Genomic DNA, 15,273 nt, shown 5'->3' on the forward strand with positions numbered 1-15,273 from the left:
TTATGGGACACCTGGGTGGCTCAGTCGTTAAGTGTCTGCCTTCGAGTCAGGTCATGATTCCAGAGTCCTGGGATAGAGCCCTGCGTTGGGCTGCTCCCCAGGGAGCCTGTTCTCCCTCTCCCACGCCCCTGCTTGTGTTCCCTCTCTTGTTGTGTCTCTCTGTGTCAAATAAATAAAATCTTTAAAAAAAAAAATGGTTTTAGAAAAAGGGCGTGTGCATGCCAGCAGGGAGTTGGGCAGAGGGAGAGAGAGAATCCCAAGCAGACCCTGATGCAGGGTTTCATCTCATGACCCTGAGATCAAGACCTGTACCAAAATCAAGAGTTGGACATTTACTGATTGAGCCACCCAAGGACCCCAATGATTTTTTTTTTTTAAAGGAGAGAGGATTTAGAAGTGATCTTAGATGGATTCAATTAAGAGCTTTGAAGCATGAAGTTATATTTAAAAATTTTCAGAAAAGTCCCAAGTGTTAGTGTGCCAAATTTTTAAGGAAATACAAATATTTTAGCTACCAAAGAACACAGATTTTTTCTAATAGTCTGAACAAGTACAACTTTTAACAAAAAGCAAACAGACTGAGGCTCTTAAGTGACTGGCTCCCCCATTAGCAGGGAGTCTTTTGAGATTCTTTGCCTCTAACCCTAAGCCCCTTCATGCACAGCCTCTCTAAAATAATCTTTTTTTAAAAAATGTATTTTTTTAAGGTTTTTTGTTTTTTGTTTTAATTTATTTGACACAGAGAGAGTACAAGTAGGCAGAGCAGCAGGCAGAGGAAGAGGGAGAAGCAGGCTCGCCGCTGAGCAGGGAGACTGATGCGGGGCTCGATCCCAGAACCCTGGGATCATGACCTGAGCCGAAGGCAGATGTTTAACCAACTAAGCCACCCAGGCGCCCTAGTATATTGGGTTTTAAATGATTTTCAATTTTAACAGAAGAGGGCCCAAATGGGGATGCTGGGTGGCTCAGTCGGTTAAGCATCTGCCTTCAGCTCAGGTCATGATCCCAGATTGCTGGGATCAAGTCCCACATCCAGCTCCTTCTTCAACAGGGAGCCCGCTTCTCTCTCTCGGGTTTCTCTCTTGCTCTCTGAAAAAGAAGTAATCTTTAAAAAAAAAGAAAAGAGAAAAGGCCAAATGTTGCAGTCCGGCCCCAGCCAGAAGCCTCAAGATAGTTTGTGACGCATGTATTTGTCTTAAGATAAATGATCCCTGAAGTTCTGACCTTAACTTCAAATTCTGACAGGTCCTCTCAGAACAGTTTATTTTCACCTTTCCAATCTTTGAAACCACCACAGAGCTAAGATTGATAATACAATTTCAGAAATCAAGTTCGAGGGGCATGTGGGTGGCTCAGTCATTAAGCATCTGCCTTTGGCTCAGGTCATGATCCCAGGGTCCTGGGATGGAGCCCCACATTGGGCTCCCCGCTCAATGGGGAGTCTACTCCCTCTCCCTCAGCTGCTGCCCTTGCTTGTGCTCACTCTCTCTGTCAAATGAAATCTATAAAAACAAACAAAACACTTTGATCTATGTTTATCAAAGTACAGTGTTACTTTTTTAGAACTGTGGCCTCATTTTGCCGGAATATTTCTGCAATTCTTTAAAACGGATTGCTTTTGATTTGTTAGTTTAGCAGTAGGAAATGGGAGGTCTCCAGTTGCTAATACTTAAAATTTACTGAGTGTTTATTACGCACCTCTTAATTCACATATTCATTGTGATACAACATGCTCTGCGGCCCTGGAAGACCGCTGCTTGTATCCCCACTGTAGTGTCAGTGTGGTCAGGTTTCACAATAGGAAGGTATATTCCTATGTGCAATTGGGTTTGATTCACTGACTTTCAAGAGCTCTTTATTTCTTAAATCTAATTTTAGGAAGTTGCTTGATAAATCTTTGCAAGTTCCTACAACCCATTAATATCTTATTCTCCAAACTGTGCATCAACTTACTTGAATTTGCAAAATGGCGTTAAGGGCGTGAGCATAAAGAAAACACTTGATCCTGACCATTTTCTTAACATTGTACAATAAATAAAATGAGCAAAGAATCAGCAAAAGTTAATTAAGGAGTCAAGATTTCCTGGGAGCCTAAGGGGAAAGTACTTAGGTTGTATTTAGGTGTTACAGAGGCTGAATCTATGGTGATGAGCAAGAAGTCATGGAGTCAAACTTGGCATTGTCTGTTCCTGGGTTTTCTGATCTTTGACTCTGTAACTGGTTTGTCCTCAGGAGTAAGACAACAGTCTGTAGAGTTAAGAGTAAGGGTAAGCAGAGCCAGTCAGACTCTGTAAAAAGAGAAAAGATATTCAAACAAACAGCCTCTTGTCTGTTTAATAATAATAATGATGATGAATAAATAAGTGAAATAGGCAATTGGCTGGATCAGGAAGACTCGAAACAAAGGAGAAATTTCAAGGGAAGGGTGAAGCAGAATGGAAGGAATCCCTCTACCTGACAGGTGCATCTGGTGAAGGAGGTCCCTTCTTTGGGATGGGAACTCAAGGAGGGTGGCCTAGCTTAGAAAAACTGAGGAAATTTGAAATTAATACGTCAGCAGAACTCCCGTAGAGTATTTTGGACTCCCATCCCTTGAAGAGGCTCAAAATAGAAGCTAACTTCTATCACTTAGCACTACTGCCGCCAGGGAGAGCAGGAGAATGCGAACCCCTGCCCAAGAAATACTGGCCGAGGAAGTGCAAAAGTATGTCAAAAGGCATCAGGAGGGGCGCCTGGGTGGCTCAGTGGGTTAAAGCCTCTGCTTTCAGCTCGGGTCATGATCTCAGGGTCTTGGGATCAAGCCCTGCATCGGGCTCTCTGCTCAGCAGGGAGCCTGCTTCCTCCTCTCTCTCTCTGCCTGCCTCTCTGCCTACTTGTGATCTCTGTCTGTCAAATAAATAAATAAAATCTTTAAAAAAAAAAAAAAAGGCATCAGGAATGAAGTAGGTGCAAGTGTAAGTAGACAATGCTACAGAGGGAATGACACGTCAGTCTGAAACTGGTAAGGGAAGGCTTCCTTGAGATGTGAGAGCCGGCATTCTGCGTGGCTTGCTCAGCAAAGGAGATGGTGTGAGCTGCTAAGAAGGCCAACACAGCAGGCAAGGTTTGTTTTCACTGACCTCTGACTATCCCATTGGTACTTTCTCAGACTCTGCTCTGTCTTATTCTGGCTGTTTGCTGTCAACCATTCCTGGCTTTAGTGTAAACTGAACAAAGATTATTTTAACTGAAAATCTGAGTCACTGCTTTGAAAAGTCTTCCAATCCTTCCCTCTCCCTCCACAATTACAGTCCCTCAGCATGGCTGGTACCTCCCGTATCACCCGTGATGCTCTCCACTCCAGCAAAACTACAAGCTGTCCACCTCCCTGGAACCCTGATCTTTCTCCAGCCTTTTGCCTTTGTTAGTGCTGTCTTTCTCCCTAAAAGTCTCTTCTTTTGGCTAACTCGACACATCCTACAGCCTCTAGGCTACTGTGCCAACACCTTGTTCTCCCTCGCCCCAGACCGGGGTTTGGTGCCATCCACCAGGCACACACTGTTTACCTCCACTGTTTTAAAATTGTTTACCTGTCCATCCTCCTCAGCAGACTATAAACTTGGGACAGAGATTCTTACTAACTTTTATATTCTCAGTACCTAGTATCATAACAAAATACCACAGACTGGATGGTTTCAACAACAGAAATTTATTTCCTCACAGTTCTAGAGACTAGAAGTCCAAGATCAAGGTGTTTGAAAAAAATTTTTTTTTTCTGAAGCTTCTCTCTGGTTTGCAGGTGCCACCTTCTCACTATGTCTCCACGCAGTCTTTCGTCTCCACGCACGTGTCTGTGTTTTAATGTGTCTATAAGGACACCAGTCATCTTGGATTAGGGCCCACGCATATGACTTCATTTAACCTTAATTACCTCTTTAAGGGCCAGTCTCCAAATACAGTCACATTCTGACGTCCTAGGGGGTTAGAGCTTCCACATACACATTTCAAGGAGCAAGCTTCAGCCCATAACAAAAGTCATTCAATAGGGCGTCTGGGTGGCTCAGTGGGTTAAGCCTCTGCCTTCAGCTCAGGTCATGATCTCAGGGTCCTGGGATCGAGTCCTGTATCCGGCTCTCTGCTCAGTGGGAGGCCTGCTTCCCTCTCTCTCTGCTTGCCTGTCTTCCTACTTGTGATTTCGCTCTGTCAAATAAATAAATAAATTTTTTTTAAAAAGGCATTCAATAAACTTGTGCTGAATGAATGAAAAAGCTCTTGACCCAAGTACCCATGTCAGGGGCTGCTGATCTTTGCTCGACTGCCCCTGTCTTTGCAACCCCATTCTTTGGGGTTGTATCCATCACAGCCATTCAGCAAGCTGTGAGATGGACCAGTGATTCTTAGCCTATTTTGCAGACACCTTGGGAGTATCATGAAAATCTCAAATTTTGCAAGAACTTTATGATCAGTTGTAATTTTTTTTAAAGGTTTAATTTATTTGATAGAGATTACAAGTAGTCAGGCAAGCAGGGAGAGAGAAGGAAGCAGCTCTCTGCTCAGCAGGGGGGTCTGATGTGGGGGTCAATTCCAGGACACTGAGACCATGACCTGAGCAGAAAGCAGAGGCTTTAACCCACTGAGCCACCCAGGCGCCCCTGATTAGTTGTAATTTTTTTTTTAAAGATTTTATTTATTTGACACAGAGAGATCACAAGTAGACAGAGAGAGGCAGGCAGAGAGAGAGATAGAGGGAAGCAGGCTCCCTGCTGAGCAGAGAGCCCGATGCGGGACTCGATCCCAGGACCCTGAGATCATGACCTGAGCCGAAGGCAGTGGCTTAACCCACTGAGCCACCCAAGTGCCCCTAGCTGTAATTTAAAAGGGAAACTGGTTTCGTAGTACCTTCCACTACCTAATGAATTTATAGAAATGATGGTACATTTGAACCTTGAATAACACTGGTTTGAACTACACAGATCCACTCATAGATGGACTTTTTTTTTTTTTTTTTTTAAGAATTGACAGCAAGATCCACAAGGCATTTATTTACCAATCCGCCCCCCAGTCTTCATGGGACCCAACAGAAGGCAACTGATGGAGACGTCAAGGCTGCAGCCTTGAGTTCCCTCGGGAGGCCTCTGAGGCCATCAGCAGCCCCTGGAAGCCCCAGGACAGGGCAGAGCAGTAGGCTGCCCTTTGTGCCTATGGGGTGCTCAAGTTGAGTGCAGAGGGCTGGCAGGCAAGGGGGTGGGCTGAGGCAAAAGCGCAAAGGGCAGAGATGGTACTGCCTAGGGAGCCTTGATCCCTGAGTCCTCCGTGCCTTTTCTCCCCAAAGTTCCCAGAGGCCAGTGAACTCACATGTGGCTGAAGCTGTCGATAGCCATGGGCCTGTGGTACTCCTTCAGGTCACTGGGGCAGATATACTGGACTTCCTGGCCCTTGTCACAACCCACAAGCCCACCTGGAGGCTGCCCTGCTAAACCAAGGCCTCCACCATCATACCCGGGCCAGGCCTGCCACAACTCTGTCCACTCCTGGCCTGGTCAGCCTATACTTAAGTTTTTTTCAATGAATATATGTACAGTACACTGTAAATTTTATTTTCTCTTATGATTTTCTAAGATTTTATTTGTTTGAGAGTGAGAGAGAACATGAGCAGGGGGGAGGGACAGAGGGAGAAGCAGACTCCCCGCTGAGCAGGGATCACAGGATCTTGGGATCATGACCTGAGCTGAAGGCAGAGGCTTCAACCCACTGAGCCACCCAGGTGCCCTTGTATTTCCTTTTCTATAAACAGAATGTTCACCTCTATTGCCAATTTTTGTTTTGGATCTATGTGTCAGTTTGTTGCTGCAAATGCTTTAATATTTAACAGGGATGGGCTCTATTTTTCCAGCCCTTGAATCTGGCTTGAGGTGTGAACTGTATGTATACTAGTACCAAGCCGGGCCTTTAAAAGGTACTGTTGGCTTCAGCCTTGGGTTTTGGAGGCCTGGGTCACCATTTAAGAAAGTATTTGGGGCAGGGGGGGAGCGCCTGGGTGGCTCCATGGGTTAAAGCCTCTGCCTTCAGCTCAGGTCATGATCCCAGGTCCTGGGATCGAGCCCCGCATGGGATGCGGCGGGGGGGGGGGGGGGGTCTCTGTTCAGCAGGGAGCCTGCTTCCCTCTCTCTCTGCCTGCCTCTCTGCCTATCTCTGTGAAACAAATAAATAAAACCTTTTTAAAAAAGAAAAAAAAAAGTATTCTAGGGGCACCTGGGTGTCTCAGTTGGTTAATCATTCAACTCTTGATTTCTACTCAGGTCATGATCTCAAGGTCATGAGGTTGAGGCTCCATACTGGGTGTGAAGCCTGCTTAAGGTTCTCTCTCCCTTTCCCTCTGGTCCTGCGGCAACAGGCATGTGCTCGTGCTCTCTCTTAAAACGAAAAAAGAAACCAGGGCACCTGGGTGGCTCAGTGGGTTGAAGCCTCTGCCTTCAGCTCAGGTCATGATCCTGGGGTCCTGGGATCGAGCCCTACATCGGGCTCTCTGCTCAGTGGGGAGCCTGCTTCCTCCTCTCTCTCTGCCTGCCTCTCTGCCTGCTTGTGATGTCTGTCAAATAAATAAATAAAATCTTTAAAAACAAAAACAAAAAAAGAAACCATCCTACTCTGCAAGAGAGATGAAGTGTGAGGCCCTAGGGCTGCACAGACATGGAGTCTGGAGCTGGCCCCAGTGAGGCCAGCTTTCCATACACACGCCCCAAGCCCTTAAATAGGCCTTCTGGGGGGGGAAAAAAAAAAAAAGTCCATCTAAGTGCTGGCCAAATTCTTGACTCATAAAATCATAAATTATAACAAAAGTTACTGTTTTAAGCTACCAAGTTTTGAATTATTTCTTTCACAGCAATAGAGAACCAGAAAAGCGTTTTTTAAAAAGCTCTTTATATACTAGTAAAATTACCCATTTGTCTTTGATGTGGTACAAACATACTTCTTCCTGATCTTTTGACTTTGTTTACTGTGGTGGTGTTTTAGTCACCCAAAACTATATGTGATTTTTACGTAATTGAATTTGTCACTTTGTCTTCTAAAAACCGGTGAGAGCATGCAATTGAGGAAAAGATAAGAAGAAGAAAGAGGCAATATCTATGATTAAACTAGATAAGCTTGCAAGAGGAAGCTGAAAACTAAAGAAAACTGAAAAATTCCCAAAGACTCAAAGGAAAATTTGAACAAATAGACATCAGGTAGTTAGTTTAAAAAAACTGATTCTAAGTCATTCTCAAGTTTAATGTAATCACAGTAAAAATACCAAAAGGGGTCTTTTAATTAGATAGGATAATTTTAAAGTTTGTAAGAAAAATAAATAAGAACAGCTAAGAAAGTTCTATCGACTTCTAGTCCTGCCAAATAAGGAAATATTATACAGTACTTGTAACAGTGACACTGATCCATACACACAAAGATCAATTGAGCAAAACAGAAACTATACATATTTATATACACTTGGTATATTATAAATGTGGCATTTTAAATTAAATGGGGAAACAACAGATTTTTTGTAATGGTAAAAGAAAAACTGGGTAGCCATCTAGATATTATAAAGTTGTTATCAGTTCTTGGATATACTGGGATAACATTTTAGATGGATCAAAGATTTAAATATAAGAAAGCAAAATCACTTAGAAAAAATAGGGGCGCCTCTGTGGCTCAGCCAGTTAAGCATCCCACTCTTGATTTCCGCTCAGGTCATGTTCTCGGCTCAGGTCATGATCTCAGGGTCATGAGACAGACCCCTGCATCAGGCTCTGCGCTCAGTCAGGAGTCTGCTTGAGATTCTCTCCCTCCCTCCTCCTCTCTCTCTTTCTAAAATAAATAAATCTATAAAAAATAAAGGCTAAAACAAATCTCATGAGTTGTATAATCAGATGACTGGTTATAGGGATCAAGCCCCAAAAGTTTAGGAATCGTGACTTCAGAGACAGGAAAGTGCAAGAGTAGCTTAGCATCTCTGCATCTGAGATGAAACAAGTCAGAGTTTCTTCCAGCCATGCCACCTTTGAATTCAACCAATGCCCTGTTTACTCTCTGGACAACATAACCCTTTATTGGGATTGGGGGAAGGGGGAGGGCTTTTTTTTTTTTTTTTTTTTAAACCAATAATTATTCCATGCGTTTTCTAGCTCAGCCTTAATATCATCCTCAACAGAAGACCTCAGTTAAGCAACTTAGGATTCTGCCACTTGCCTACGCGGGGTCCCCTTGGAGAAATCCCTTCAACTCTGTCAGTTTCTCCATCTGTAAAATGGGTTTTCCGGTCAAATACCATTTCTGCCAGGCCACAAGTCACTGATAAAACCTAACAGATTTCGGCTCCTCCCCTTCCAGCTGTGTTACCCTGGAAACGATGTGCTCCCACACGGAGGCCCTGCTGAGTCCACACACACTCTACTCCTTCACCGACTCTCCAGCTCCGCGACGAAGACAGGGTCATCTCCATCTGGGTGACAACGAAGCCGATGCACAGCAAGGATGAGGAACTTACCCTTTGGTCACACAGCGTCAGCGACCTTGATCTTGATCTTGATCGGGCCCAGCCATCAGACATCAGGGCTTCCCCGCTAGCCTTGCCCTGTCGCCACCTTACAGTAAAGCCCCATAAAGGAGACGAGAGGGGAATTGATTACATGGTGAACAGCGCCTGGCTTTTGAATTCGGATTGTTTGTGGCTTCGAGGACCAGGTGTGGAGGCCCCCGGAGCTGGGGCTTCTCGCCGCCATACCCTCTAGACGGCGTTGCGGCCCGTTCTGCCTAAATTCCAGGGAAACAGGCCTTGGGAAAAGCTCTAAACCAACCCATCTCACACAACCGAGGTACAACTCTTAAGGGCGACACGGGAAACCGAACCGCGGGAGCCTCCTCAGGCTCCCTCCAGGTGGCGCTGTAGGACTGACTCACGTTCCAAAGTGCACAGCCCTCTTCTGGCTTGCCCCAGGGGATATAGAGCACAGAGAAAAGCAACACTCAAGCCTAGAGAGGCATTTCCCAGGAACCGCCCAGGTCGCCTCGCGGGCGCCATGCACTTCCGCTTCCGGTTCTTTATTCCGGAAGTTGCTTTCTGAAATAGCGTGCGGTCTTTGTCGGCTTCCACCATGGCGTACCGTGGCCAGGGCCAAAAAGTGCAGAAGGTGATGGTTCAGCCCATCGTATCCTACGCAACATGTCAGGACTAGCAGGTTCGGGCCAGAAAGCGGGGGGGCGAAGGAGCAGACCGAGAGCGGGCCGGGGGGAACGGAGTGCGGCCCACATCCCATGAGCCCCCGGGGCGACCGTGGCCGGGAGAAAGCGCGGGTAGTTGAGACCGGGTGGGAGGTGGGCTTGGGCAGAGCCCTGTGGTGGGAAGTGCGGGAGTGGCGCGGACGAGCGAAAGGAAGGCAGCCTTAATTAGGAACTGAGTGAAGTGGGAGTTAGCGGTCTCGGAGACGGGGAAGATGCGGGCGCCAAGAAATGGCTGGGGAGTAAGAGAGTGGGCGGGAATTCCGTCAGAACCTTTCGGGAACCCGAAACCAGTGCCCGGCTGGACGCTGTTCGTGTCATGCACACCCGGTCTCATGTTCAGAAAACAAAGGCGAGGTGAGGGTAGGTAGGTAAGATCGACCGGGATTGGGGAGCACCGTCTGCTCTATGCGTGTGTTTTTTCCTTAACCACTGGTGCAGAACCTCATCTTCAGATACTTGCAGAATGTACGTAAGTTCTATGTTCTTTGTTGTTTTGTAATTACCTCTTTAAAAGGTGAATTTATTTGCCTGTGTGTGTCATCCTGTCTGCTCGGTGTGTTCTCGAGTTAAAATTAATCGGTGAAACTGGGGAGCTTGGCTGGCTCAGTCGGTAGAGCTTGCGACTCGTGGATCTTGGAGCCGTGAGTTCAAGACCCACGTTGAGTGTGGAGATTACTTTAAAAAATCAATATTAAGTGAAACTTGAGATTGGAGGGGTGCTTGAGGGGAAGGGGCTCAGGCAAAGCTCTAATGCGATGAAATGCCAGCCCAAGCGTTGGAAGAATTGTGTCATCATTACTTTGCAAGACCAAAATCACTAATTTCAAAAAGTAGTTACTGGCAAACATGACTGGTGTTGGGTACTTTTGTTGGTAGTCATTATGGCTAGAATATTGGAACCTCTCCCCTTTCTTTCCCCTGGGATGAAACATTGGAAGAAGACTCCTGTGGACTTTAAACCACATAGTAAGGTGTGGGGGGGGCGGCGGGTAGTATACTTAAATATAGAAAAGATGCCCAAAAAGGAAGAGAGGAGGGATAGGCTTGGAGGATATTGTGACAGCTTCCTTTCCTTTGGGAGAATTTCTAGCATCCCAAACTGCGAGGTGGTAGGGCAAAGTACTGAAATTATTTTGGAAATAAGATGTAATTTCTGTTACTCTTGACAAATTTTAGTATGTGATAACATAGTTGGAAGCAGATTAATTTCAAGCTATTGTATTTTTTTTTTTTTAAGATTTTATTTATTTGTCAGAGAGAGAGCGAGTGAGAGCGAGCACAGGCAGACAGAGTGGAAGGCAGAGTCAGAGGGAGAAGCAGGCTCCCTGCAGAGCAAGGAGCCCGATGTGGGACTCGATCCCAGGATGATGGGATCATGACCTGAGCCGAAGGCAACTCCCAACCAACTGAGCCACCCAGGCGTCCCAATTGTATTTTTTAAATAATCTCTACACCCAACATGGGGCTCCAGCCCACAACCTCAAGATCAAGAGTCACAGGCTTCACCAACCAAGCCAGCCAGTTGCCCCAGGCCATTATGTTTAATCACACCAGATCTGAGGGCCTTTCCCCAGATTGTTAAATGTGAGGGAAGCTAGGAATCTAGCTTCTGGATTTTGCCAAAGCAGATAAGAAAGCCCTTGATCATTGGAAATTACCACATTGTGCTACACTGTCAGTTTGCACTCTAAATGCATTGAGATGAGAAGCAGTAAGAAATATGACTGAGTCCCAAGATGACAGGAAAATTATTAACTTAGTCCTAGTATAGCATTTATTGAGAATGTTTCTTGGCAAGTAACTAGTCTTGGTTTTCAGTTCTTGGATATGAATCAAGTAGTTAAAATTCTTGACTTTTACTTTTTAAGGTTTTCTTTAGGAGTCGTATTTCTCTGTTGTTTTACCCGAGTGATTGGGTTCTATGTACTTGTTTTTTAAACATAGCTATTTTCATTTTTTTCAGAGATCTCGAATTCAGGTGTGGCTTTATGAGCAAGTGAACATGCGGATAGAGGGCTGTATCATTGTGAGTACCCAGGATGTTTTCTCGCGGAGCAGTGTGTTCACAGAAAATGATTTCACAAAAAAATGCCCAGCCAGAGCAGGGTACAAAACGTCAAAGACCCAACCCAAGCAGAGTTCTTCAGGGCCACTATTCTTGTCTCATTGTTCTATTTGATGGGAAAGAGGGGAAATTAATAATAATTAAATAACAATGTTAGTATTTGAAGGAGGGAACAAAAGAAATAAAATTAGAGTCGGATGAAAACTAATGGTGTGTTAGTTCTATATTAGGTGATACCTGAATATAGCTGGGTGGGGTTAGTTAAATAAGATTTTCAGGATAACAGAATATCCTAAATAATGTGGGGGGTGATTTATTTTAGAGAGAGAGGTGGGGAGGGGCAAAGGGAGAGCTACAGAGAATCTCAAACAGACTTCCTGTTGAGTGCGGACTCCGGGCCTGATCCGAGGAAAGAATCAGATGCCAACCAACTGCACTTCCCACACATCTCATCCCTAAATAATGTGGTGTTGTTGTTGTTGTTGTTTTAAGATTTTGTTTACTACTTTGAGAGAGCCACAGAATATGAGTGCGCAAGTGGGAGGAGGTGCAGAGAGAGAGGAAGAGGTAGACTCTGCTCTGAGTAGGGAGCCTGATATAGGACTTGATCCCAGGACATCGAGATCATGACCTGAGCCAAAGCCAGACACTTAACTGACTGAGCCACCTGGGTGCCCCTAAATAAGGTTTTAAAGAAAAATAAAATACGTCTGAAAAGTTTTAGGATACTTTGATACCTTTAGATATTGTAGGTTCTATTAGTAATCTCCCCTGTTTACGGGGAAGAAACATGTTATGGGTAATAGCAAGAGTTGTTTTGTAAGGAGCATGGGAAGACTGGTGACAGTGGAAGTTAATCTGCATGTATACACACATACTCTGTATTAGGTAAGTTATAAAAGATAGGGACAGTGGGTCTTAGCATAGCTAATCAAATCTTAAATCCACAAGGTTCCAGAGGTAATTTGGAGTACATTTGGCTTTCTTGTTATTTAAAAAGGCTTTAGGAGGGAGATGGTATTTTAGCTAAAAGATTGGTGGAAGATGAGTTTCTGAAGTTAGTTGGCATTTCTGTATCTAGGTTGGTGTATTCATCTGGAGTGGTTTGGTTAGGATTTTACTTGAAAAATGACATTCAGTTGGCTTATTTTTCTAGGGTTTCGATGAGTACATGAACCTCGTATTAGATGATGCCGAAGAGATTCATTCTAAAACAAAGTTAAGAAAACAACTGGGTAAGAATACAGATGGCCTTTGGGAACTGTGGCAAGTTTTATTCAGTTGCAGAATTGAATGAGTTGCACCTCAGTCCATGTTTAAATTTAGTTTGCATTTGAAAATTTACTGTGTGGGAGAGTAGTTCACTCTTGAAATTCTCTGCCACTTACCGCTAACCCCACTCCCATTTCTGCTTTTGTTTTTCCACTGAACTCTCACCAAGGTCACCAAAGACAAATGATGTTAAATCTACTAATGGTCAATATTAGTCTTCCTCAAACTCTGAACAGCATGGCACTGTTGGCCACTCCTACCTTAAAACACTTTGTTCCTTTGGTTCTGCGGTACGGTACTCAAAATTTTCACTTTTCATTTCTGTTTATTCCTTTTCAGACTTCTGTATATTTGTTCTCTGGGACCCCGCCATTAAATGTTTTGAGTTGCTCAAGACTTAGTCATAGGTCCTCTTGTCATTCCGTGCTACTTACCCAAGACTATATTTTCAATTACCATCTATATATTGACCTCAGATTTACCTCTGTAGCCCTAGACCTCTCTGAGCCTATTCAACATTTCTACCTGAATGTTTCAAAGACTCCTCAAAGTTAGTGTGTGAGATTTCAAACTCACTTCCCTCCCCTTAACACACTCTTGGAGCTATTTTAGTGTTCCCTGTCTTTCTGAATGGCACCAGCCGCCATTCACTTCACTGATTGATTTTCTTATAACTACCTCATCCCCCTCCAGTTTGCTCTTCAAGCTGCAGTTATCTTTTAAAAGCACCAGTCTGACCTGGTCGTCCTTTTATTTGAAATCCTTCAGTGACTTCCTGTTGCTAGGAGGATAAGAAAATCTTTAATGTGTTCTGCAAGGTTCTTCATGATCTGGCCTTTTGCCCCCTGCTCATTTTGTATCACTCTGCTTCATTTTTCCAAGTTTCATCCAGCTTGTGTTCTTTCAGTTCTCTGAATGTGCACATTTGCCCCACTGTAAATCTTTGTGCTGTTGCCTGTGTCTTTAGATGTCAAATGTCAAATATCAAGAGTTTGGTTTTGTTTAACTGGGGTAGGGCTGGGGGAGCCAAGATGTGTTGTGCTCTCTGAATTTGTAGTAGAACACTCATTAGTCGGGTTATTTTATTAATGTCTCTGTCACTGGGCCAGATGTTCTATAAGTCCTGTCTTTTTTGATCTCTAATAAGACTACTGCCTGATTTAGTGCCTGCCATGTAGTAGAAACTCAGAAATATTTAAATAATAAATGCAGTTTCTTAACCCGGTTAACAAAGGATCTTTAGTCTTCATGACTTTAAGACAAACAGTCCTTTCTTTTAAAAATCCTATTTATTTGGAGTTTATTTGGATACTTTGTTTTTAATTGTTTAATGCCCCAGTTCACAGCTCATTAGTACTTTCATCTGTGGTAGGTTTCAGGTGCCTCTTTTTTCCAAACCCTGAGGATCATCTTGATCCTAAAGTAGATATGTGGAAAGTAGAATCTGAGAAGTGATATGGTGTTTTGCTATGCTTCTTTCTCCTTGGGCTATTTTTGTGAAAGCCTGGATTTTCACAATTAAACTTGTCTTGCCAGGAAAGGCAAACTAGCCTTATTGACATCCTATTCTTTATAAATTAATTAGAGAGTTGAATTCCTATGGAAGTATTTATCCTGCAGAATATATTAGTATTACCTGTTACAGAAGTTTTAAAAAGTGAAACCATTTAATCTTTGGGATTGATTGAGCATTTTTCAGACTGATTTTACTCAACACCAATGTTCCCTAAAAATTTTTATAGACATTCTCAGGAAAAAACTATTCTTTGGTCAAGTAAGATTAAGAAATGGTGGATAAAGTTCAAACAGGTTTATTAATTGCAGGAATATACTAAGAACTCTAAAAATGGTGCTACTTTTCATAAAATCACATTTCTCTACCTTCATTAGGTTATTACTAGAGAAGTTCATAGGCTCTAATATGAATAGCCTTTCAATATATGGATATTTGAAATTTTTCACATACCTGCTCAAGAGAGAAAGCATTTTCAAAATTGTTTAAATATGATCCAGAATTCTGAGGCTAAATGGTGGTTACATGCTTGCTGAGTCACTATTAATAGCTTTTTCTTTCTTTCTTTCTTTTTTAAATTTTGTGTTGCAGGTCGGATCATGCTAAAAGGAGATAATATTACCCTGCTCCAAAGTGTCTCCAACTAGAAATGATCAATGAAGTGAGAAATGTTTGAGAAGGCCATGTAGTTTTAGGTTTTTTGAGATGTTCTTTGTTGGGGTGTATTTCTAAAACATTTTGTTTGTATTGTTTTGATTATCTTCATGTTACTACCAAAAGACAATAAATGCTGTGGTATTGTTTTTATTTAAAAATTTACATTGTTTTCTTCTGTCCAGTGATAGAGACTTTTCACTCAGTGGGAGCTAAGTTTTCTGGAGGGTGGCCTTTGCTCTGGGCATTTGTTTTTTTCCAGAGCTTGGATGTATAGATTCTTAAGGCAGAGAGTGGGAGTTCTACCTGACAGGTAAGCCCCTGACCCTGCGTGGTAGGGAAGAGGAGGTTACACACTAATGTGTGTCTTCTGCAGCAGGCCTCATTCCGGCTGCTGGGACACAAGAGCTCCTGACGACAGTAGGCTGGGCATGCTGGAACAGCTTCCGTATCTGCGTAGTACTGTCATGGTCACTCTGTGAGGTCTCTGTGTCTTCTTGTACCACTAAGATCACAATGTGAGAAGTTTTTG

The 15,273-nt window shown here is 43.6% G+C and overlaps 1 protein-coding gene and 1 long non-coding RNA gene across 2 annotated transcripts; one reads left to right on the plus strand and one right to left on the minus strand.

Moving 5' to 3' along the window:
- Positions 1 to 3,672: 3,672 nt before the first annotated feature.
- Positions 3,673 to 8,991, minus strand: LOC131815209 (uncharacterized). Its single transcript, XR_009347606.1, has 2 exons — positions 8,504 to 8,991; positions 3,673 to 4,179 (listed from the first exon to the last, which is right to left on the minus strand). It is a non-coding gene; the product is annotated as an uncharacterized LOC131815209 (long non-coding RNA).
- Positions 8,992 to 9,030: 39 nt separating this feature from the next.
- SNRPE (small nuclear ribonucleoprotein polypeptide E) lies at positions 9,031 to 14,902 on the plus strand. The gene is made up of 5 exons (XM_059146902.1): positions 9,031 to 9,164; positions 9,676 to 9,702; positions 11,201 to 11,263; positions 12,459 to 12,537; positions 14,679 to 14,902. The coding sequence occupies exons 1-5, from the start codon at positions 9,111 to 9,113 to the stop codon at positions 14,732 to 14,734; spliced, it is 279 nt and encodes a 92-aa protein (XP_059002885.1). The 5' UTR covers positions 9,031 to 9,110; the 3' UTR covers positions 14,735 to 14,902.
- Positions 14,903 to 15,273: the final 371 nt, after the last annotated feature.

This window comes from Mustela lutreola, chromosome 14 (assembly GCF_030435805.1).
Source record: "Mustela lutreola isolate mMusLut2 chromosome 14, mMusLut2.pri, whole genome shotgun sequence".
NCBI lineage: Eukaryota > Metazoa > Chordata > Mammalia > Carnivora > Mustelidae > Mustela > Mustela lutreola.